Genomic DNA, 24,762 nt, shown 5'->3' with positions numbered 1-24,762 from the left:
TGCAGCAACAAATGATGGCCAGTGTTATGAAAAAATTTGGCCAATTATCACCTATAATTAATCAACTATGCTATTCACACACCACACGCTTAGCAGTTACTGATGTGAGAGATGACATAGAGTGTGAAGATGACTATGGCCAGGATTTCTTTTAACTCTCTTGAATCTAGATAATGACAGTGGATTCCCTATGTTGTCTGAAAATTACAATCAATTTCCCGAATTAGAAAAATTTGCAAATTTTTTAGAAAATCTCCCATAAGAGATAGCATCCTTCAGAATTATGTAAAACAAGAAAACGGAAATTCAAGAAGAGAGTAAGGCAACAGATAATGGTCTTTGAAATGTGGTGTTATAGGAGAGCTCTGAAAATCACATGGACAGAAAATGTGACAAATACAGATGTCCTACAGAGAATGAGAACACAGATCTTTATTACAGGAAATGATCCAGAGAATGATGAGATTGGCAGGACATATACTGAGAGGTTCAGCAGGACAGAGGATATTAACAGTTTTAGAAGGAAAAATTATGGGAAAAGGATCAAGAGGCAAAAAACGAAGGACATGGCTTGAAGATATAAGATCATGGACAGGTTAGCATGGCTATGCAAAAACAAAAAGGAAAGCCACCAACAGAGAGAACCGGAAGGACATGGTGCTGCACCCTCTTACTGAGGAAGCTACACGAAGAAGAAGAAGAAGAAGAGGAAAATGGAAAGGAAAAGTCTGATTCTTGACTGCCAAACAAGATGGAATATTTTAGATGCCATGATTGAAAGATTTATAACATTAAAAGAATGTGTTGTTTTAGCTTTGAATGATACTGGTGATTCTCATATGTGGAATGAAGCTCAACATCCTAAAATCGTGGAGCTTCTTAAAGTGTTGGGACCAGTACATCTAGCAGCTGAGGCCTTAGAGCGGCGAGATGCTAATTTATTAACAAGTGAAGGCATATTTGAATTTCTGTTAAATGAACTAAAAAAATTTAAAGACAGAAATTAGTTCCAAATTATTAAATGCTTTAGAAGTATGAATTCAAGAAAGAAGACAAGTTGGATTGGTAACCCTTTTGCTATATTTCCAAAATCCACAAAACATTTCAACAAAGAATTCTAGTGTCTTTCCACTAGCTTCAAAACTGAATATTATTAAGTTATCTGGAAAAATATTGTCTAGAATATATCCAAATTCTTATATGAAAACAGATTCTGATGATGAATATATTGCAGATGGAGAAACTAATAATCAGGGCCATGCTCTAAAAGAGGCAATGGAAAAATCAATTCATGGGTTTCTTGAGGAACCTGAAGAAATAATATCATATCCGAAGACACTGAAGGCCGAATTTTCAGTATTTGAGGCAACCAATAAGAGAACAAAGACTCTAGATTTATTATTTGATGCCCTGAAAATGATAAAACCAAGTTCGGTAGCCAGTGAGAGAGAGTATTTTCTATTTCAGGCAATTTTGTATCTAGAATAAGAATAAGCTTAAGTAATCGTTTAGGACATTTTGTTTTTTGAAATCATATTTCCTGAAGAAAAATATTAAATGAAATAAAAATTTATAATTTATATTTTGTACAGATTTTAGTTTTTTTTATTTGGTTTTGTATGGAGTATATTTTATTTTGTTATTTTTTTTACTGTTTTAATTATATATATATATATATATTTTTATAAAAATTCAAAAACCAGTTTAACTGGGTTTTTTTTTTTGGAAATACTGGATTCGAAAACCGTTTTTTTCAAAAGTTGGTTTTTGTATAAACCCAAACTATGGATATTCAAATTAGTTTATTATAGCATGCTTTGATAGGCTCAAGAAGCATTGCATGAAAAAAAAAGGCAGCCAGTGGTAGTTGTGAACATTAGTCACCAAACACGTGACTTCAGTGTTAAGGTTGGCTGGATTGCACAAAATCAAGCTTCAAGGATAAGAAATTAAGAAAAAAAAGGGTTATAGAATAATTTTCAGATGATACATAATAAGGCAAGGAAAGTTTAATCTACAGAAGGTCAAAAAATTAGGAGTTCAAGCTTAGGCATTCTCCGGCAAGGAATACCATACTGCACAAAATCACAGGTATAATCCTTATGGTAAAAGGAATAATGCAGCGTATAGCTGGACTGTGGTTATTGTGGAAGTACTTTGGGGTTCAGTCAAAAACAGGAGATCAGGTCTGAATGTAGATGATGGGTTCCATCATTTCAGTTATTCATGCCATAAATATTGATGAAGTGAATATTGAAGAGATTTTTTGGGAACGGCAACTTGCTGGAGAATATGTTTTTTAACCACAGTGACACTATATCTATTTGAGTTTACTGTCATATTAGTGTTTCAGGTGAAAACAAAGAGCAGGGAAACATGCAGTGGGAGAAGACAGACATGCTGCCTATAAAAAGCAATGAATCTCCATGAATCTTCAACAGTGACCTCCTATATACCAATACTTCCAAAGAAACACTAACACTTTCTAATAATTAGCTTAAATGACAAAAAATATTTCACAGTGGAAGTTGAAGAAATCAGAACACTTCCTTGGTATATGGTATATTGGTATACGGAAAAAAAAAATTCAACACTGAAAATATTTGTATGTGAATTCCCATTGTGATCTTACCCAGAAGCTAAGACCATATCAAAGACGGAGCATACACTATACCATTATCAAGCAACAATAACATAAGGGAACAAGAAATGGATTACCTCAGGGAAATCCTAAAGAATGGTTACAGCATTATCAGTAACATTTTATCTAAACAGATATCAAATGTTTTGGCACATATACAAGAAAACGTATAAAAAAGTGCACCTTACGTAAAAAGGATCATGAATAAGATTGTTGTGTTAAAGTAATATGACTTATAAGTTGCTTTTATGCTGATAAGTCTCTATGATGCTGAGGTCACCAAATCAACCTCATTCACCACTTAATAGAGTAGGAATACATAAAATTTTCTGCATATGTGTGGTATCTGTATATAGGACAGAACAAGACACTTGGCAGAGATTCACGTGAAAGAACACATTAAGGATGTTGAAAAAAAAAAAAGCAGCTCACAAATGTCGCACAGCTTTTCATACTACTAATCAAAAAAAAAAAAATTTTTTTTTTTTTTTTTGGAAATTTATAATAATACTATATATTGACATTAACAACTCTACTGGCAAATTCAAAGAAGCCACTGAAATGACATACTGTCCAATACAATGAAACAAAAACTTTATTTTAAACCAACTATGATTGCATAAAAGACTTAAAAAAACTGGGACCTAGGTTATGATAGGCATTATACAGTACAGTACAGCACAGCTAAATGAATCATTTACTTTAAATCTCAGTACGATATGCAACAGCATAAATTTTTACTCAGCTTTCTTTCACTGTGGTTTATATCTGGAGTAATACCATGAACAATACCACACAGAAGCTTATTATTTGCAAAACCAGCCTGGTTCTTAAATTTACTTCTTGGATGAATTTAAACATTATACAAGTTAATCATAATGTCCATTTGCTTTTTAGTGTGCTTTCATTAAATTATAATTCCGAATTTAAGCTTTCAAGTTCTCGTCATACTCTTAAAATCAGTTTTCTTAAACATTGTTCTCTTATCACTATCTCTTCCTTTAATTTCAATTCCCCATCAATGTTGATTATTTTCTCCTAGCTGGTTCAGGAACTTTGTGTTTAAGAAGAAGATATCCTGAATACTAAATTGTTACTTATTCTATTTACAGTCGTTTCATTCTCTCAATCAAATAGCATCATTATCAAAACTGCCAATTATTAATACTTTGTTTTTTTCTCAACTCAATGAATTACCATCCAGACTGTCTAAATTCTCTGCTGTGATAACACATACTCCTATTTTTCATTTTAGGGTCCACGGTTAATCAACTTCCCCAATATACCAAGTTAACAAGTAAATTTCAGAGATCTAGTTTCTTTCTAGTTTTCTATTCTGACAATATTACAATTCACCTTATGAACCATTCTATCATGTCAAGTTTCAGAAACTACTACAATACGTTCTTGTGTAGAGGCTTAAGTGCTGTGAGGACATTATGTTGGAGGTTTAATGGATTTTTTACAACACTCAAAAAGAATTAAATTAGAATTTAATACTTCCTATATTTCGTCCTAGTCACTAGGACATCTACGGGGATTACAAAAACAATTAATGTAACATGCACACAAAAACTTACAATACTAAGCCCAACTACGTGGGTGACACTAAAGTCCTATCTAGGTGGAGCACCCTCTAAGGGCAGTAGTAGGTGGCCTGGAATGTAAGGTGGGACCTCTGGTGATGAGTGTTTCCCAAATCTTTGGAAGCGTAATGCAACCGTATTTGTTAAGATTTGGTTGGTTTCTGAGAGCTGCTGCTGCTTCTAAGAAAAGTCTCTCTTTCTTGAATTTGCTGTGGTGGAGCATGGTGGTTTTCTTCCATGATACTCTGTGGGTGGTGTCCAAAACATGGTCAGCCAAGCCTGAATGGCCATAGTTGTGTTTACAGATGTACGACTTGTGTTCCTCCAGGCAGATGGATGCTGATCTGCCTGTCTGTCCAAAGTATGCAAGCTTACAGGAACAGGGTACTTTGTAAACTCCAGGCAGAGAGAGAGGAGGGAGCTGATCTTTCGTAGAACGGATAAGGGTAGCAAGTTTGCGGTAGGGCTTATATGCTGTGTGTAGGTTATACTTTTTTAGTATCTTGGCTATTTTTTCTGAAGTGCCTCGGATGTAGGGTATGGTGATGGCATTTTTAAAATCTTGTTGACGAGAGGGACGGGGAATGGAGGAGGAATTGATTTTTTTTGATACTGTGTTCGCTGTAGCCATTGGAGAGGAAAGTTCTGTGTATGTGGTTAAGCTCAGTAGTGAGGGCGGTTCCACTGGAACAAAGATTGTCGGCTCTCTTGGTAAGGGTTTTAATGATGCCATATTGTTGTGAGGGGTGGTGGTGGGAGAGTTTGTGAATGTATCTGCCTGTGTGTGTGGGTTTTCTGTATACAGTGAAGGCAAGTGTATCATTAGGCAGGCGCGTGACTAAGGTGTCTAGGAAGGGTAAACAATTGTTCTTTTCCTTTTCCATAGTAAACTGGATTCTTGGATGTAGGCTATTGAGATGACCGAGGAAAGAGTCTAACGTGTCTGGACCATGAGGCCAAATGGAGAACACATCATCTACATATCTTAGCCAGATAGAAGGTTTGAGTGGGGCTGAGTCTATGGATCGTTTTTCTAAATCTTCCATATAGAAATTGGCAAGGGGGGGTGAGAGAGGGGAACCCATGGAGGTTCACTCTATTTGCTTGTAGATTTTGTTATTCCAAGAGAAATACCTAGAGTTGATGGCAAAGGAAAAGAGATCTAAGATGTCAGAGGGGAAAACGTTTTCTAAGAGAGATAAAGTGTCAGTTAAGGGAATATTGGTAAACAAAGAGGAGATATCAAAGCTTACTAATATGTCTGTATTGTTCAAGGTTAAATTTTCTGTGAGGGCTTTAAAGTGGGTTGAGTTTTTTATATAGGAAGCTGAATTTCCGGTGAGGGGGGACAGAGAGTTAGCCAGCTGTTTAGACAGTCTGTAACAAGGTGCATTGGTGGCATCTACTATAGGTCTGAGTGGGGAATTGGGTTTGTGGATTTTTGGTAAACCGTATATTCGGGAGGGACGGGAGCGGAAAGGTTTAGGTTTTTTCGTGACGTCAGGGGGCCAGGAGGTTACTTTTTTAAGTAAGATTTTTAATTTCTTAACTTGTGTTTTTGTGGGGTCGTGTTCTAGCAGGATGTAGGTAGCGCGATCGCGGAGGATAATGTTCATTTTACGATTGTATTCGCTGGTATTAAGAACAACTGTGGCATTACCCTTATCCGCTCTGGTGATGACAATACTTTTTTCTTTGCGTAGTTTCTGGAGAGCCATTCATAAACTCTCTCACCACCACCCCTCACAACAATATGGCTTCATTAAAACCCTTACCAAGAGAGTCCACAATCTTTGTTCCAGTGGAACTGCCCTCACTACTGAGCTTAACCACATACATAGAACTTTCCTCTCCAATGGCTACAGCGAACACAGTATCAAAAAAAAAATCAATTCCTCCCCCATTCCCCGTCCCTCTCGTCAACAAGATTTTAAAAATGCCATCACCATACCCTACATCCGAGGCACTTCGGAAAAAATAGCCAAGATACTAAAAAAAGTATAACCTACACACAGCATATAAGCCCTACCACAAACTTGCTACCCTTATCTGTTCTACGAAAGATCAGCTCCCTCCTCTCTCTCTGCCTGGAGTTTACAAAGTACCCTGTTCCTGTAAGCTTGCATACTTTGGACAGACAGGCAGATCAGCAACCATCCGCCTGGAGGAACACAAGTCGTACATCGTTAAACACAACTATAGCCATTCAGGCTTGGCTGACCATGTTTTGGACACCACCCACAGAGTATCATGGAAGAAAACCACCATGCTCCACCACAGCAAATTCAAGAAAGAGAGACTTTTCTTAGAAGCAGCAGCAGCTCTCAGAAACCAACCAAATCTTAACAAATACGGTTGCATTAAGCTTCCAAAGATTTGAGAAACACTCATCACCAGAGGTCCCACCTTACATTCCAGGCCACCTACTACCGCCCTTAGAGGGCGCTCCACCTAGATAGGACTTTAGTGTCACCCACGTGGCTGGGCTTAGTATTGTAAGTTTTTGTGTGCATGTTACATTAATTGTTTTTGTAATCCCCGTAGATATCCTAGTGACTAGGACGAAATATAGGAAGTATTAAATTCTAATTTAATTCTTTTTGAGTGTTGTAAAAAATCCATTAAACCTCCAACATAATACTACAATATGTAGATTGATGTTTCTGGTCACAAATTTGAAACAGAATATTTACCTTTTTTTTTCTTTTTTTAAAGTATTAGAATACTACTGTTAACATTTTAAAGTATAAAAAATTTACCTGTTCTAACTGTTTTTCTAATTTACGGATTTCAGATAAGTGCAGTTCACTAAACAAATCACCAACAGTTGAAGACTGAGAGGTGCCCATTTCTTCTTCTAAGGAGTGCAAAAGGATGAATAAATAGAATTAGCTACCATAGTTGTATAGTGGCATGTCAATAATTTTTCTAATTTAATTAAATGACTGATTTATTTTTAAAAGAATGCTGATCAGTTTATGCTCAAGCAATGGCACACACAAAAACTATAGTATTTTGATACACAATTCTTCAATTTCTTAATAAATATGAATTAACAGAGGTTTAAACCACATGCATATTGATTTAGAGGAAAACTTAAAGATTCATGCAGTTTGGGTATTTACCCATTATACATGACAATCCCTATTGATAATCCAACCATTTGATTAAAAAAAAAAAAAGTAGGCAAATGTGTTGAGACAAAATTTATAGAATGCATCATTATTATTAATGCTCTTCTCATCAAGAGACAGCCAAATTAAAACTCAGATACCTATTATATCACTTCTTGGACACATTTACTAAAGACGATATCTAACAGACAGATCTTCCATACACTCATCACATGCCATAAGAAGAACATGGACCTCATATGCTTCCTAACAACATCCCTAGTTAGTATATTATACTTAACAAATTATATTTTTACTTAAGTATAATTTCTGGGAAATTCCCATGCTACTCCTCTAAAACACTATTAATATAATTAACGGCTATTTTAGCCTGTTTTTGTTTAGGAGTGTCCCTTATATTTAATACATTGGCTAACATAACTCAAAAGGGATATTATATATTTTAGGGCATTACGGGCGAGTGCAGAAGGCAATTATGGCAGAATAAAAAATGTGGAAAAATTTTGTACATACCTTGATTTTGGTTTAAAGATGCCTTCTAAATCCAAGCTCTTGTTGAAAGGGGGGGAAAGAGAGGGAATGAACATGGGGATGTACTTGAGACACGGGAAATAAGTTTGGAAACCCGGGTTACTATTAATAATATATATATATAAATATATATATATATTATTTTGTTGTGGGGAGAGGGGGGGGGAAGGGTATCCTTATCCTTGCCCCAGTTCCCACATAAGGATACCCTTCCCCTTCTTTCCTCCCCCCCCCTCTCCCCACAACAAAATAATATATATATATATTTATATATATATTATTAATAGTAACCCGGGTTTCCAAACTTATTTCCCGTGTCTCAAGTACATCCCCATGTTCTTTCCCTCTCTTCCCCCCCCCTTTCAACAAGAGCTTGGATTTAGAAGGCATCTTTAAACCAAAATCAAGGTATGTACATAATTTTTCCACATTTTTTATTCTGCCATAATTGCCTTCTACACTCGCCCGTAATGCCCTAAAATATATAATACCCCTTTTGAGTTATGTTAGCCAATGTATTAAATATAAGGGACACTCCTAAACAAAAACAGGCTAAAATAGCCGTTAATTATATTAATATTTTTACTTAATCCTTTACCAAGTGTAGTCATGAAGATACTTCATGTGCAAATGTTGTTTTTCAAATATCTTCACATGAAGTATCTTCATGACTAGGCTACTTGCATATAAAGGCTATGATTCCACATCAATTGCCTTAGACTTTTTGGAGACTGGGGGGGGGGGGGACAGTCAATCTTCATCCTTAGCCAATCAGACAGCTTGCCAAACCATCAATGACATTAAAACAGCATCCAGTGAAGAGAGCAACAAATGCCTGCAACCATCTTATGGTCCATAACCCTAACACAATATATTATTGTGGGAAATATTGTAGGGCGATAGTGAACGCAGAAGATGTCAAAGTCTTGCAAGATGACTTAGATAGATTGGAGTTCTGGACTAAGGAGAATGGATGTCAATTTAATGTGACAAAATGTAAGGTTATGCATTTCGGAGTGAAAAGATTAGCAGCAGTATACCACATTGGTGGAACTGTACTCCAAGAGATTGATGAGGCCAGGGACTTGGAAGTGTTGGTGGATAGGGAGATGAAGTTTAGGGGGCACATTGCGAAAGTAGCTAAATCAGCTCATCAACTCATTTGGTTGTTGAAAAATACCTTGACGAGCAGAGAAAAGCAAGTTATTGTACCTCTGTACCGAGCCCTGATAAGACCTCATCTCGACTACTGTGCCCAGATTTGGTCACCTCGGTTCCTTCTTGATGGGGAGGAGGTGGAGAGGATCCAGAGGCGAGTGACTAAGATGATAGCAGGTCTATGGAATGAACGATATGAGAACAGGTTGAAGATTTGTGGGTTGCAGAAACTAGTTGATAGGCGGAAAAGGGGAGATATGATTGAGACATTCAAATTGCTAAAAGGATTCTATAGGATTAATTCAGATGATATTTTTGAGATCAGGACTGGTGGTGAGAGAACTAGGGGACACCCATGGAAGCTGGCAAGAGCGTGGTTAGCAGGGGTGTTAGAGCTGGGTTCTTTACTTTTAGAGTGGTAAATGAGTGGAATAAGCTGCCAGAGTCTGTTGTGGGTGCTATGACAGTGAGCGAGTTCAAGGCAAGGTATGATAGATACTGTGAGAATGTTGAACAGTTGTGTGAACATGATGTTTAGGCCTCCCTCGATGAGTCTAAGGACTCTTGGAGTAGCCCGTAGTAATAATAATAATAATAATAAAATAGTGTGGGTTGATTGCCAAGAAATTATGTTCTTGGTTTAATCATTTATCTAAGTGAAAGCAAATAAAAATTTGTGTGTGAAGTGACATCATGACCGGGCTACTTGTATACAGAGGCTAATGGCCTCATGTTAAGTGTTTTAGTATCCCTCAATTAGTGGGAGCCAGACCCAGAATGATGACACCTCAATAAAGGTTAAAACTGGTCTCGGTAGTGGCCCTTCCCACAATGCATAGCATTATACGTGTCTGTAAGGATATGTGCATTGCATTATGGGATAGTAAGGCACAATGCGAAGCCATTAACCTCTATATATAAGTATTATATAAAGGCTATATATGCAAGTTGCCCAGTTGTGATGTTGCTTCACGCACAAATTTTTATTTGCTTACACTTGGATAAGGGATTAACCCGGCATTAGTAAGGTGGGGTGTCACAGTTATTTCTTTCTATATCTTTGGGGTCTGTGACACCCCACCTTACTAATATTGGGTTAAACCAAGAATATAATTTATTGGCATCTTTAATTTGTGGTACAACCAAGTGAAAAACTTTCAAACATCTTTCCCTAATCCAGAGTATTTTAGTAATAAGGTGTGACACCTTTTGATTACTTGTATATGGAAACATGTCTTGCACATTACTTCAACTTTGGTATCACTTCTGGATCTGGCTCCCAAAAGATGAGACCTCAATAAAGGTAAAAACCAAAATAAAAATTTGTGAGAGAAGGCAGCTTTATGAGAAGGGCCACTATCCTGACGGGATAGTGGCCCTTCTCATAAATCATACATGTATAGCATTATACATGTATATGTGTAGATCATACATGTATAGCATTATACATGTCCGTAAGGATATGTACATTTAACGTGAAGTCTTTAGCCTCTATATATAAGTAACCCATTCTTGATGTCACTTCATGTACAAATTTTTATTTGCATACACTTGGATAAAGGGATTAAACCAAGAATATAATTTCTTGGCATGATTAATTTACCCTCCCTCATATACCATTTTCCAATACCTGTCCATCAGCCACCCACTATCCAAGTCAGTATTTTGTATTCCAATATCATATTCTCCAGTTTATGCAACAACTTTTCATGTGGTATCCTATCAAATACTTTAGGATAGCAGTATCAGTGTATCCATTCCCTTTATCCAACTTAGCTGTAACATTACTATAAAATAAAAGCAAATTGCTCAAACATAACCTCTCTTTAGTAAACCAATGCTGTACCTTCCAAAGTATAGCTTGTTTTTCAACCCATTTCTGTATACAAATCTTTACCAACTTCTCTAAAATCTTCACAACCAATCCAGAAATATTGACTGGTCAACAGACACATCAGTCTTCACACCACCCTTGTGCAATGGGATGATCATACATGATTTTCATCCCTATAGGATCTTTCCTGAGCTGAGAACACAAATTATAAAAATATGTAAAAGAGGTGGAGTGATTCCAGGATATCAGTATACGGAGATTCTATAGTTAGCAGATTAGTTAATGAGAGAGTCCATAAGGTCTGCTATCCAGGAGGGAGAATTAATAGGATAATTCAGGCGTTGGACATGAGGAAGAAATGAGCAAGAGAGTTAGTGGTGATTGTGGAGACAAATGATCTAAGTGGACATCAGGAGCATGTCAAGGTATGACAATGATGAATCAAAATCATGAATGGTATGCTAGAGGAGCTGTGTGAAGAGAAGGGAGTACAGTTTGTGGATGTATGGAATGTGTTTGAGGGAAGAATGAAATTATACAGGCATGATCAGTTGCATTTGAATGCCTTTGAAGTGAGTGCATTGGAGAAAGTGTTGCTGGATAGAAGCACAGTGTGTGTGATGCATGGAAGAGATGAAGTGAAAAATCAGGAGAGTGGTATTGAAATGACAGAAGTGCTTGGCAGTGAAAACAGTAGTGTGAAAGATGAAGAGGAATGCAAGAGGAAGAGGGAAATGGGGGGGAGGAGAGCCTGGGTAAACAGGCAGACATGGCATTGAGAGAGAGTGGATGCTAACAGTGGCAGTGAATGTGTGTATGAAGGAGTATATTGCGATATGGGTGGGGAAGTGGAGACTAAGCACTTACCACATATATCTGCTCAGTCTCCACTTCCCCACCCATATGATAAAAGTGTTTAGGCAGGTGTGGCTTGGATAGGACTGGTTATAGACCTAAAAATGAATTGCTGTGTTTGTTTACAAATGCCAGAAGTATCAGAAATAAGGAAGATGAAATTGTTTGACTGATCGAGTTTATTCATGTAAAATCATTGGAATAAGTGAAACATGGCTGAATGAAGATGATATTCTAATAGGAATAGAAATGGAAGGATACGGTATTTTTTTGGAAGAATAGAGAGGACAGGAATGGGGAGATACTGCTGTGATAGCAAGGGAATTATGTCCACATAAGGTCAACATGAAAGAGAGAAATAGTGGCAATGGTTATGAGGCAGTGTGGTGGAACGTGGAGGCTGACAGGAAGACATATTTAGTTGGATGTTGCTGCTCAGAAGTTCTGTGGTATCAAGACAAAGAAAAGAATGATAAGAGCATTAGTGTTGCCAGTTTTCACATATGGAAGTTTGACCTGGATATTCAAGAAGAGAGTAAGACAACAGATAATGGCCTTTGAAATGTGGTGTTATAGGAGAGCTCTGAAAATCACATGGACAGAAGATGTGACAAATACAGATGTCCTACAGAGAATGAGAACACAGAGATCTTTTATTACAGGAAATGATCCAGAGAAAGGTGAGACTGGTGGGACATGAGATTCAGCAGGACAGAGGATACTAACAGTTTTAGAAGGAAAAATGGAGAAAGGATCAAGAGGCAAAAAACGAAGGACATGGCGTGAAGATATAAGATCATGGACAGGATCACATGGCTATGCAGAAACAAAAAGGAAAGCCACCAACAGAGATAACTGGAAGTACATGGTGCTGCACCTTCTCACTGAGAAAGCTACATGAAGAAGATGAAGAAGTTGCTATAGGCCTGGAAATGTGGAGGGTGGTGATGAAGAAACATAAACAACTTGGATTAGTGAACAAAGGAAGGGTAATTATTATGGGTTATTTTAATTATGGCTGTATAGATTGGAATGAAGAGATAGCATTTAGGAATAAGCAGGGCTTTTTTTCAGCCGGAACATGTTCTCCGGACCGTTCCAGTTGAAAAAAAGCTCTCTGTGTGTGTGTGTGTGTGTGTGTGTGTGTGTGTGTGTGTGTGTGTGTGTAGACTTTTTTTCCCAGCCGGAATGCATTCCAGTATACTTTTCTGGACCGTTCCGACTGAAAAAAAGCCCTGGGAATAAGTAAAATGAATTTATCGAAATTCTTGAGAGATAACTATCTGAGGCAGCACATAAAGGAAGGCAAGTGAGGATCAAGAGTTTTAGATCTGATCATTTCAGAGGATGTAATTGTGAGTAGGGTTTCACACTTTCTTCCAGTTGGCAAGACTGATCATGAAATGATCAACAGGGTTGTGGCTAGCCATATACGGACTTCTGTGAGTAAAGGATATATATGCAAGTACAAAGCTGGTGTTTATGATAAGCTTAGGAGACAGCTTGAAGCTATAGCATGGAACGAGGAGTTAGAGCAGTAAGGAAATAAATGATGCTTGGGAACTGACAAAGAAATACATAACAGCATCAATGTGTGAATGCATTCTGAAGACCAATAGTCTGAATAAGATAGATGTAAAATGGATGAATGAGGACCTTGCATGAAATCTGAAAGAAGAAGGTACTTTGGAGGCAGTACAGGATGAATAATGATAATAATCAGCTATATGAAGTATAAAGCCAGGAGAGTGACCCAGCTGGTAAGGAAACAAAAGTGCAGTATGAGCAGAAATTGGCAAATCAGGCAAAGAAAAACCCCAGAGTTTTTTTTTTTTTTTTTTTTTTAGATATATGGCAAGTAGAAGGAAGAATGATCATGGTAAGATGATGTTAATGGATTATTTATTTTGTGTGGAATTTCCCTATTCACCCCTCTCCCTTAGGACAGGTTGAGCCCTCCTGATGAGGTAACCTTTTGACTGCAGATTCATGTGTGTTCACGGGACCGGTTTCCTGATCTGAGGAAGAAAAGACCAGAGTTCCCAGGCAAAAAACTCTCTACCTCCGTATGAGACTGACTAACTAACCTTTCGTTGAAAGAGACCAGATAAAGGTTCTTCATGTTATGGACAGAAATCGAACCCCAGATCTTTCCGACCGAAAGGCTTCGTACCGACTGCTACAGAGGCTCGTGTTAATGGATGAAAATGGTAGAATGGTAACTGCTGCAGAAGACATTGTTGAGGTAGTCAGTGATCAATTTATAAGGGTGTTTCATCCTCATCAGAGTGAATCACGAGGAACTTAAGTGTAGAGGACATAGGAGAGGATGGCTTAATTGTGAATGAAGAGGAGGTATTTGAGAAAATAAATAACCTTGATGTCAATAAGACGATAGCATTTGATGACAATTTCACCATGCATTTTAAGGGATGTATTCCAGGAAATTGGAAGTAGCATTGGCATGCCTGTTTAATAAAAGTCTTACAAAGTACAGGTTTCACGGGAGTGGAAGGAGAGTAAAATTGTTCCACTGCATAAAGGTGGTCACAATGGTTTGATAACAGCAGTATTCTCTGTGGTTATCAGCATGAGTTTGTGAAAGGGAGATCATGCTTTACTAACTTACTTATGTACTATAACAAGGTGACAAATACCTTGCAGTGCATATGCAGTGGTGTACTTGGATTTTGCAGAAGCTTTTGATAGACTGCCACACGACAAACTGTTAAATAAATTGAAATAGATAGGATTGGGTAACAGACTTCTGAGTTGTATCAGTGACTGGCTGTCAGATAAGTATCAGAAAGTTGTATATTGGGGGGGGGGTAATATCCCAAAAGAGGGAGATCACTAGTGTGTACTGCAAGGATCAGTTTTGGGACCATTGTTGTTCAATTTGTATGTTACTGATATTGGGATAGCTTTAACTAGTAATATGCAGCTGTTATTAGATGTTGCAAAATTGGGGAAAGCATTGCAGAGTCAAGCAGATGTTATGGCCTTACAAGGAGGACTTGAATAGATTGCATGAACGGGCAGGTAAGAGGAGCTATCAGTTCAATGCAAAGCATAAGGTTTTGAGATTTGGTAACGAATAATTGGATGAAAAGTATACACTTGGTGGGGGAAAAACTTTAAACGAAGTAGAAGAAATGAGAGATCTAGGAGTGATGGTGGAGAAGGACCTGAAATTCAGGGGCTACACTGTACAAGTTGTGAAGACATCACATTGGATAATGGTAATGATGCAGAGCACCCTGACATGCAAAAATACAGAGGTTATGATGCCATTGTATAAGGTCTTGATCAGGCCTCATATGGATGCTTGTACACAGATCTGGTCACCAGGTTTTCATGGTGATGAGGATATGTTGGAAAGATCCAGAGAAGATTCACAAAGGTGGTCAAGTGCTCTTTGGAATGTGGAGTACGAGGACAGATTGAGAGAATGTAAACTGCAAAGCTTCATGAATAGGAGAAAGAGGGGGAGGATATGATTGATACATAAGTTATCCAGGAGTTATCATGTTGACATGGAAGAGAATTTTCATAGAATGGGAGAGGAGGGTAGAACAAGAGGACATTGCTGGAAACTGTATAAGGAGGGTGTGAGCAGAGGATTCTTTGCATGTAGGGTGGTTGGTAAGTGGAATGCATTGCCTGAGTGTGTTGCATATGTAGACACATTGAATCAGTTTAAGGTGTGGTTGGATGAGCAGTGTGCAATAGTGCGAGTCTCTGATGCCATGGAGGTCAGATGATAATTACGGTAATAATTAGCGCCTCCGTAACGCAATTGGAAGAACAATGGTATGTTGTGCCCTTCAATTGAAAAAGACCTAAGCTCCAGTCTCGTCGTGACGGGAGGAATCTTCATATAGATTTTTTCAATTGAAGGTGAGTTAGCCGATCTCATACGGAGGTAGCAGGGTTTTTTCCAGGTTCGGGTTTTTCATCCTGCATATAGACAAATCGGCCCTTCAGAAAACATGCAATTTACAGACAAAAAATACTAGCTGTGGTGATGGTGGGCAGTAGGTGGCTTAGATGTAGATAATTGATAGTAGAGGTTCGGTGTATGGTGGAGACGGAGAGTTGTACAATAGGTGTCCTCCTGCGATGAGTCTTCGGACTCCTTGGAGGTGTCACGAATAATAATAATAATGTGGATAACCTAGCCAGTTTGGCTGAACATTCCTTTAGCATATGTACTGATATTGTAGATAGAAAAGTTGTACAATAGGTGTCCCTATTGTCAAGTTCTTATCCAGGTTATGCAACAGCTCCAGAACCTCCTTCTCATGCACCTATATCTCTTCATCCAATGTAGTGGTAGCACTGTGCACTAGTTGACACACACACCAGGTTTTCTTATCTTAGTGAAGTGAACAATCATTATTTGAACAATGGCATCTACTTCTGATACAAGGGTACCGCCTGCATTGGGTAAAGTTATTTGTCCATATTCATTCTTTCTTTTATTAAAGCAAAATGATAAACTTCTTTTGGGTTACCTTTAGCCTACATAGCCAATTTCTTTTCATACTTCCAACTTAGATTTCTGTATAGTACTCTTCACTTTACTGATCTGTACTTTATATATTTCATAACTCCTCTCACCATTCCTTTCACATTAACCTCTTCTCATGGGTCTCTTGCTTAATAAGGTTACACAATCATTCCAGACCTAACCTATTTGCTCTTTGAACTAAGTGAGTAATCATTATCCTAATGATTACTCAGCTTATGCCCACTAAGGTAATATGCTTCTAGGTTCTTCCCTAGTTTATAACTCTCACTATATATTCAGTCTGTTAGTGGTAATGATGATGCACTGTGGTCGAAAACACCTGAAGGTTCAAATCCCATCGAAGATATATATAGAACCTTTATAAGGGCTTTTTGATTGAAGATGAGTTAGCATGTCTAACAGAAATGGCAGGGTTTTTCCTAATAGAACCAGGTTTTTGTTCTGAAAAACAAGCAACCAGCAGGAAATCCCTAAACTAGTACCTTAAGTTGTTTTAGCTATAATTTCAACTTAAAAAGTCTCGTGTCAGATAATCCTAAATCCACTTCAACTATTACTATCCTCATTCTGGATTAATACTCTTAAGTCCAAATTTCTCTTTATCTTCATGATGTGGACTTTTTTTTTTTTTTTACAAATCATGCTATTGACATCTGAAAAATGTTTCATTTATTAGCAAAGATAAGTTTGGCAACACTGTTATTTCCAATTTTACAAAACTTGAAAAATCAGCCAGTTCATTTTTAAGGTTCTGCTTACATAATTATCAAAATGCAACCCCCTCAAAAAATTCTTGGCTAAAAATCAATTCATTAGCAGATATTATTTTACGACCAAAAATAGCATCAATCAATAACAAATGTAATTTTCAAAAACAAAATGTCTTCAGATGTAACTGTGATGCTGTCATTGAAAAATCCACCTGTGTATTAATAAACTGGTTAAATTTGTGAAAATATACAAAAGGAAATCTGTTTTAATGATTTTCCTACTCATATCTCAGTAATTAATAGCACAGAAATTTCAACTAAACTTACTTTCATCTACTGAACCAGAGTTCATAAACGTAGCTTCGATTTGCTTTAACACTGGTGTATCACCTTCTCCTTCTTCTTCTTCAGTTCTGTTTCCATCTTCATGCCCAAGATCTACGAGAGATTACATATTTAACTCGCAAAATAAGTCATAATAATCAATTATATAACTGAATACATACAATAAGGACAATGTTATTTCCTATCATTGATACTGAAATACAATTATAATTATTATTTACAGCATCTCCATGGAGTCCAGAGATGCATCGCAGGAGAACCAAATCAACCATCATACACACAAATTACATCATATTCTATTCTGTCATATCCTTGATTCCATTCACTATCTGGGAACTCAACCAATTATGGCAATACATTCAACTCACATTCTTGTCATCTGCAAATAACAGACCAGAAAGATTTTTACCTTGGGGTTACTATACGTTAAAGATACCAAGAAATTTTATACTTGGTTTTAATTATTTTCCCAAGGAAGCAAAACAATGTTTTGCACATTAAATATATTCACGCCTGAGCTACTTGTATATAGAGGCTAATGATTTCATATCACTTGTCTTATGTATGTATCCCACAATGCAAAGCATCCCCCTTTTGGGCTTATATAATGCAATGCATATGGGAAGGGCCACTACCCAGACCAGTTTTGACTTTGAGGTCTCATCAGTGGGAGCCAGACCGGGAGAGATACCAAAGTTGAAGTAATGTAGAAGTCTTATATATATATATATATATCATATACAAGTAGACAAAAGGTACTTGATCTTATTAATAAAAATCTCTGGATGAGAGAAAGATGTAGAAAGGTTTCTGGCTCCCACTGATGAGACCTCAATAAAGGTCAAAACCGATCTGAGTAGTGGCTCTTCCTATTATGCATTGCATTATACATGCCTGAAAGGGGATGTATAATGCTTTGCATTATGGGATACATACTAAGACAAGTGATATGAAGTCATTAGCCTCTATATACAAATAGCTCAGACATGAATATATTGGATTCATCATGGGAGGGATACACAATTCTACTACAACTCATCGTCTCCTTTACTTAATCCCCCAACTACATGACACTATTACCATCAACACACAGGGCCATCCACCACCACCACCAAAACACCCATATAAAAATTCTTCTCATCACGGTGAGAAACAAACTCAGTTCTTTATCAATCAAAGAGCACAATGTACCATTGTTCTTTCAACAGTGCTATGGAGGGAATCAATTACTGAAGGTATGAATATTTTTACTTTCATTAAACAAATGTCTACATATAAAGTTTCTGAAAATAACGTATGGAATATTTAACTTGGATAAATGTCATTCACACTTTAAATAGGCAAATGCATTCCATAAAGAGCTGAATTGAGTTCCATAGTTTAAAAGAATAATATTAAATAATATCATAATTAAACCAGTATACAAAAATGATCTATTTAAATATTAATTCACTGTACACCAAAACTGAATTGCATCGATACATCTTCATAAAGATACCAAATTCCACTTCATCTAGCCAGAGTAAATGACTCCCATGTCTACAAACAGAAAGACAAAGCAATGCGTTTGTCCAAATACTATAGAAAACAATGTTTCCTTTTTGAGGAAAATGAAATAAAAAATAAATAAAACAAAATACCATCATTTTTGTAGTTGGAGTCTTGACAAGTAACAGACTGATTTGGAGGAAAATTGTAGATAGGAAGTTAGTAATAATATAAAATTTTTCATGTAGTATTATCATATCCTGTACACCCCTTGAGGGTACATATCAGGAATTTGATGATGATAAAACAAAATAAAAACAACACAATACAACAAATTAATGCGTGCCTCCTAAAACTGTTGTTTAAATCTACAGCCACTAATAATGCCGTTATCATAATAGTGTGTAATAAAAAAAAAAAAAGAATTTTAAACTATCTCAACTTCCACATAAAAACACTGATGATCTTCATTCTTCCTTCAAAGATTAACTCCCAGTATCATGCAATGTTGCAATTAACAGTGAAAATAACCTTAAAAATGTACTCCTAAAACTGTAATAGACACAATCTGAAGAGCCATTTACTATTTTATTGGTTCCTTTTTAAGGTTCCACTACAATACAGTGCTATTTCAAGTTGATTCTTCTCAGTGGTTGGCAAGAACTTATAAAGATATTTAATAAAATATCTTTATTTCACTGATGGAAGAGGAAATTAACAGCAGTGGTTTTCGGGGAGTATGATGTGAGGTGGAAAAAAAATATAACTGGATATTTAATGGAATGTTATAGGTCTGGAAATTGTGGAGGGTGATGACAAGGAAATATTTTAGAGTGATTGCAATTATGGAAATAAAGAGTAGAATGAAAGATAACATCTGGAATGAGTCTCTTGATTTTTTAACTACTCTGTGATATACAGTCAGTATATCACAGAGGACACACCAGAATCAAGAATATTAGCTCTGATCAGAAACATATTGCAATTTAATTTGTATGAAATTTATAACACATTTTTTGTGTAATATAATTTATTAGTGTGCTGGCAATCAATTTATGTCTACATTTGGCTGTGGTTATGAAAAATTACCATGAATAAAGTGTTGAGAATCTTGATTTCATTTTGTGAAAGTGACCATGGAGGGTAGTGCCATATGAGGATTTTTGTGAGGTAAGGCTACATGTGGAACTATAAGACTGGCAATTATGAAAACTCAGGAGATTGGAGCAATAGCATGGAATGGGGAATTAGATAGAAAGTAGATAAATACTACTTTGGAACTAGTCAAGGAATATTTAACAGCAAGAATGTTGAGATATATTCCAAAGGTTAGGAAGTTTAGGGTACATTGATGAGTGGTGAGAATTAAGTAGGCAAACTGGAAGAAGTAGGCATTATAAGGGTAATATAAAACAGGAAGTAAAAATCGATTGCATTAGGAAAATAAGAACAGACCAGAAAGGCAACTTTTTTCTTTTTTTTTTTTTTTTCTTTTTTTTTAAAAAGTCTACAGAAAGAGCAGCACTTAGTCATTCAGGCCATGAAATATCCAAGTTTCTTTCAATATGTAGTTAGTAGAAGAAAGAATGATAATGAATAACATTAGTTGATTGAAATGGTATAGAGAAGTAGCTACTCTAGAGAATATAGTTGGAAGTATTTCATGAGCAATTCATTCTCATGAGCGTGACATGTGAGGTAGAGCAACTAGAGAGCGAGCAGAAGGTATGAAGAATTAAGTGAATTTAATGCTAATAACACTTGATATATTGCTGCACATTTGAAAGGAATATTTCAGGAAGTTAATTATACCTTAAAAGGTATAAAGATAGTAGTCAGATCACTATCTTCCATCAACTGCAGACCAAAATTTTTGAGTCTTTATTCTTATTTAGGTTTGGAAAATAGATACCCCAACGTAAATATGATGGCACACAAATCTGATAAGGTGTAAGCTGGGTCTTTATTTTATCCTGTGCAGTTAGCAATCAGAAACACCTGTTTTTTTCAGGATGCATATATAGATGTTAATGTCTTTTGTGTTATTCTTATTGCATAATTAGGGTAGTTCTTGTTTCATTGATATGGACAATGCATCTGGGGCAACAAATTTTACATAGCCTGCAACTATCTAACCTCCTCTTCCACCACAGCTTCATACATCACATGACTCCAGCCACTAAAATAATCATTCCAGAAGTTTCCAGAATATTTCCTGGCCTGGTTGGCAGAGTGGTTAGCGTATCCGCTCTCCAGCCAAAAGGCTTGAATCAAAAGGTTTGAATCCTGCTGTGGGTATGGATGTTTGCGATTGTCTGTGAAAATGCTAGTGGTGGTGATCAGTGAAAGATGGTGTTGGTGTAGATTGGTGAAGGTAGTTGCGGTTGGTGGAGTAGTGGAGACGGAGAGTTGTAAAGCAGGTACCCTCCCTCAATGAGTCTTTGGACTCCTTGGAGGTGTTAGGTAATAATAATAATATCTATCAGGTCTATGTTTTGTTTATTAATAAGAATCCTCCTTAGTCTCAATATGATTAGGACCTTGGATTAAGTGATTCTATATCATCTCTCTCTCTCACACACACACCTTGTTTAATCTACTGAGCACCCATAATATTTATTAATTTCGTTCTTAAAAGTATTCAAACTGCCTGTATCTAGAGTCATGACGGCATGAACTTTTTAAGATTATTCCTATAGAAACTTATGCCATCTGAATAATTAACTACTTTTGACAGACTTTAGATCAGCAAACAGAAATATCACCCTTGCTCCTATCAATTTAGCTCTCTGAGGACACTCCCCCACCATCCATCTCTAAACATTTCTTCTCTATCAACCAATTTACTACCCACCATACTAGATGATCATAAGTACCTATTTGGTATATTTTAATTAGTAGGTTCTTATGTAGAATGCTGTCAAAAGATTTGCTAAAACCCAAGTAAATCACATTCACTGATATGGTTATTTGATATTAGTGACCAGCTATTAAATGCCACCAGCAGCCAAGGAAGATTATGCATTTTACAATTTATACTTTTTTTTTCTTGCTCTGGCCTTTAACCCTTGATTTTCAGTCACTAATATCAAATAAGTTCTTGCCAACCACTGAGACGAATCAACTTGAAATAGCACTGTATTGCAGTGGAATCTTAAAAAGGAACTAATAAAATATTAAATGGCTCTTCAGATTGTGTCTGTTACAGTATTAGGAGTACTTCAAGGTTATTCTCACTGTCGATTGCAACATTGCATAATTGTTTAAGTTTATAATATAAATATAAGAATATGATAGAAAACATGAAATTGTATTAAGAATATATAAATATATTGCTAAAGTTTAAATCTAATGATTTAATAGCATATTTTTTATCTTATGCTTTTCATTTAACCACCTTACCGGCCATTACGGAAAATACACATCCTTATATGCTTTGTATCCATCATAAATTTCAATGTAATATCAATGGTATTACAATTTTAATATGCACTTCGCATCCATGATAACTTGGACATATATATATGTCTTGGCCAGTAGTGTGGTTAAAGTAAAAAAGCTGGATATTTAGAATATCTTTGGATTCTCCTATGGAGCATTTCCTTTCTAGATGATGAGCAGACTTTTTTCATAGACATATGATCTGTGAGAATGGGTTTGTGATACACTGAGAAAGAAAGGACACCATCTCCATCACAACTAGGTAGGCAAACAAATATATTATGATGAATCATAATCAACTGATTATGGTTCATCAGATCCTGAGTTATCTTCTTATAAGTTGGGGAGACACGAAGTAGTAGAATTACTTTCCTGTTGTATTCTGTGCTATGGTTGACTATGATCACTTTGCTTTTAGCTACTTAAGTATGGTAACATTCATATTATTCTTAAGGATATCTGGGAGTATGAAGGTATGCTATCGATTTAAAAATAAAATCTCCTTTAAAATGCATTCTAATATCAATACTGTAACATTGATCTGTCATGCAGCACATACTTTAGACTAGTAGTATCCTTTCTCCAATGGTGTAGAATGATACTTACCCCAAAATATATAAACTAATTAATCTTAATGTTACTGTGAATGTGTTGAAACAAAGAATCTATATTGACAATCATGCCAGTTATCAGGAACAAACCAGTATATGTAACAAATCACACATAATATGAGAGATGATGGGAGAGCAAGAATACAAGGTCCATACTGCATAAACAAAACCGTGCCTACATAGCCTTGTGGCAACGTTCTTGACACTAGACTGGCAGAAAAAAACTGTTTCTACTCAATGGAGAAATGTTAAGGCTCATTTCTGAGTTAATTGTTTGGGCAGGTAAACAGTGTTTTTGTTCCAGGAGCAAAATGCTATTTATATGCTCAAACAATTAACTCAGACAAATCAAATATAGAACTAATACAATTTCACATTGCCTATCATACTCTTATATTTATATGCACTTTCACCTAAGTGCACCGGCTAAAGATCAGCTGGAGGCACAAATCATCAGGAGATGACAAAAGTGGAGACTGGCTAACAACAGGCTTCCAAATTATTGCTACATAGTACATCTTTTTGGAATAAAAAAGAGAAGGATAATGTGTGTATGAATTATGATGGGTATATGCATGTAAACACCTATCAAAGCATGATGCAATGTGCTAGTACTGGTAATACAACATGGACTCCTGCTCTCAGCCACTGTTAAACATCTCAATGAATAGCAAACTATTTTGAATCTGTTTAACGCTCTTCTTAAGAAGAGAGTCAAACAGATGGTAAAATGCCAGAGATTTAAGTCAGAACTTTTGGTAGTAATAATGTAATCCTTACATGATTAAGATTATATTATCAATAACTTCCTATCAAATTTTTGTAGCTCAGTGGAAGTGGTGTTTGCGCACCTCAGTGCTAAACCACCCGAAGAAAGACTTCGAGTTCAAGTCTAGTCGCTGACTAGAGGAACTTTTACTAAACCTTTTTACGACTGGTTCCTGAGTTAGTCTATCTCTGGCACACGCAAGTGGATTTTTTTCTTCCGGAAACTTGGTTTTTTCATCCCATAAACTCAAGAAAATCAACTGTAGAAAACCCACACTATTTCAGACATTAAAAATGTGTTAGAGTTAGGGACCACATGATGATGGCACTCGTTGAGCCATATCTTCACTCTGGGCTGCTTAATTAGTAAAAGCCTTGGGCCAACTATCTCTGATTGCTACCAGTGAAGATTGAACTACCCACTTAGTCTCCAAACAGTTAGATAGGTAATAATATTTCCTATGCATCAATCCTTTTTAAGTGATATCCTTAGATCAGCATACATTAGCTCTGCTCACACATTCTTGAATACTACAAATGTGAAGTTCCTTTGCAATATCTTCATTTTTAACATTTTGCCATTGATGCTATCTGTTCACTCCAGTCATTTTTTCTCAGAATATTCATATCTGCTGTTGCTGGTCTGGCCATTCATCAACTGTTAATTCTAACTCAAGTTTAAGATGGTTTGAACACCATCTAATATACTACTAATTTAATTCTTTGACTATTCTCTCAAATTGCAGAACACATCCCAAACTAACATCAAAAGAGTTCAAGATTGGTGAGCAGAATCAATGGAAAAGAAATGGAATCAGCAGAAGAGCTGGATAAGTACAAGATCGACATAATAGGCATGACTGAAACAAAGAAAACAAAAACAGATGAGATCTTCCTAAGCAGCAAATACAAAATATTATATTCTGGCAATAACAGTCATCCTCATATTTAGTATTCAACACTAAATATGAGGATAACCTTGAATGGCAGACAATATCAAGTAGAGTGATGTGGGCAAATATCAGAATTGGGGGAACTGGACAATGAAACTTATTTGTGCTTATGGTTCCACAGACGGTTCTACCAAGAAAGAAATGGAGGAATTTTTTTGAGGCATTAGAGAAAG

General features: G+C 36.4%; 1 protein-coding gene and 1 long non-coding RNA gene across 12 annotated transcripts in view; one reads left to right on the top strand and one right to left on the bottom strand.

Moving 5' to 3' along the window:
- LOC150101839 (uncharacterized) overlaps nt 1-7,239 on the top strand; it is a 141,445-nt gene extending 134,206 nt beyond the window's left edge. For all 10 annotated transcript variants that reach the window (XR_016549001.1, XR_016549003.1, XR_016549002.1 and 7 more), the window contains one exon: nt 7,022-7,239. This is a non-coding gene — a long non-coding RNA (uncharacterized LOC150101839). The remainder of the gene's footprint in view (nt 1-7,021) is intronic.
- BicD (Microtubule-associated protein Bicaudal D) overlaps nt 1-24,762 on the bottom strand; it is a 173,790-nt gene that overhangs the window by 46,064 nt on the left and 102,964 nt on the right. For both annotated transcript variants that reach the window (XM_090400017.1, XM_090400016.1), the window contains exons 5-6: nt 17,311-17,421; nt 6,987-7,084 (exon numbers count right to left, since the gene is read on the bottom strand). In XM_090400017.1, coding sequence (XP_090256143.1) covers nt 6,987-7,084; nt 17,311-17,421 — 209 coding nt within the window. The remainder of the gene's footprint in view (nt 1-6,986; nt 7,085-17,310; nt 17,422-24,762) is intronic.

Source organism: Typopeltis vanoorti, chromosome 11, assembly GCF_054136105.1.
Source record: "Typopeltis vanoorti isolate ZY-2024b chromosome 11, IOZ_Tvanoo_1.0, whole genome shotgun sequence".
NCBI lineage: Eukaryota > Metazoa > Arthropoda > Arachnida > Uropygi > Thelyphonidae > Typopeltis > Typopeltis vanoorti.
This window is presented reverse-complemented; position numbering and strand designations above follow the sequence as displayed.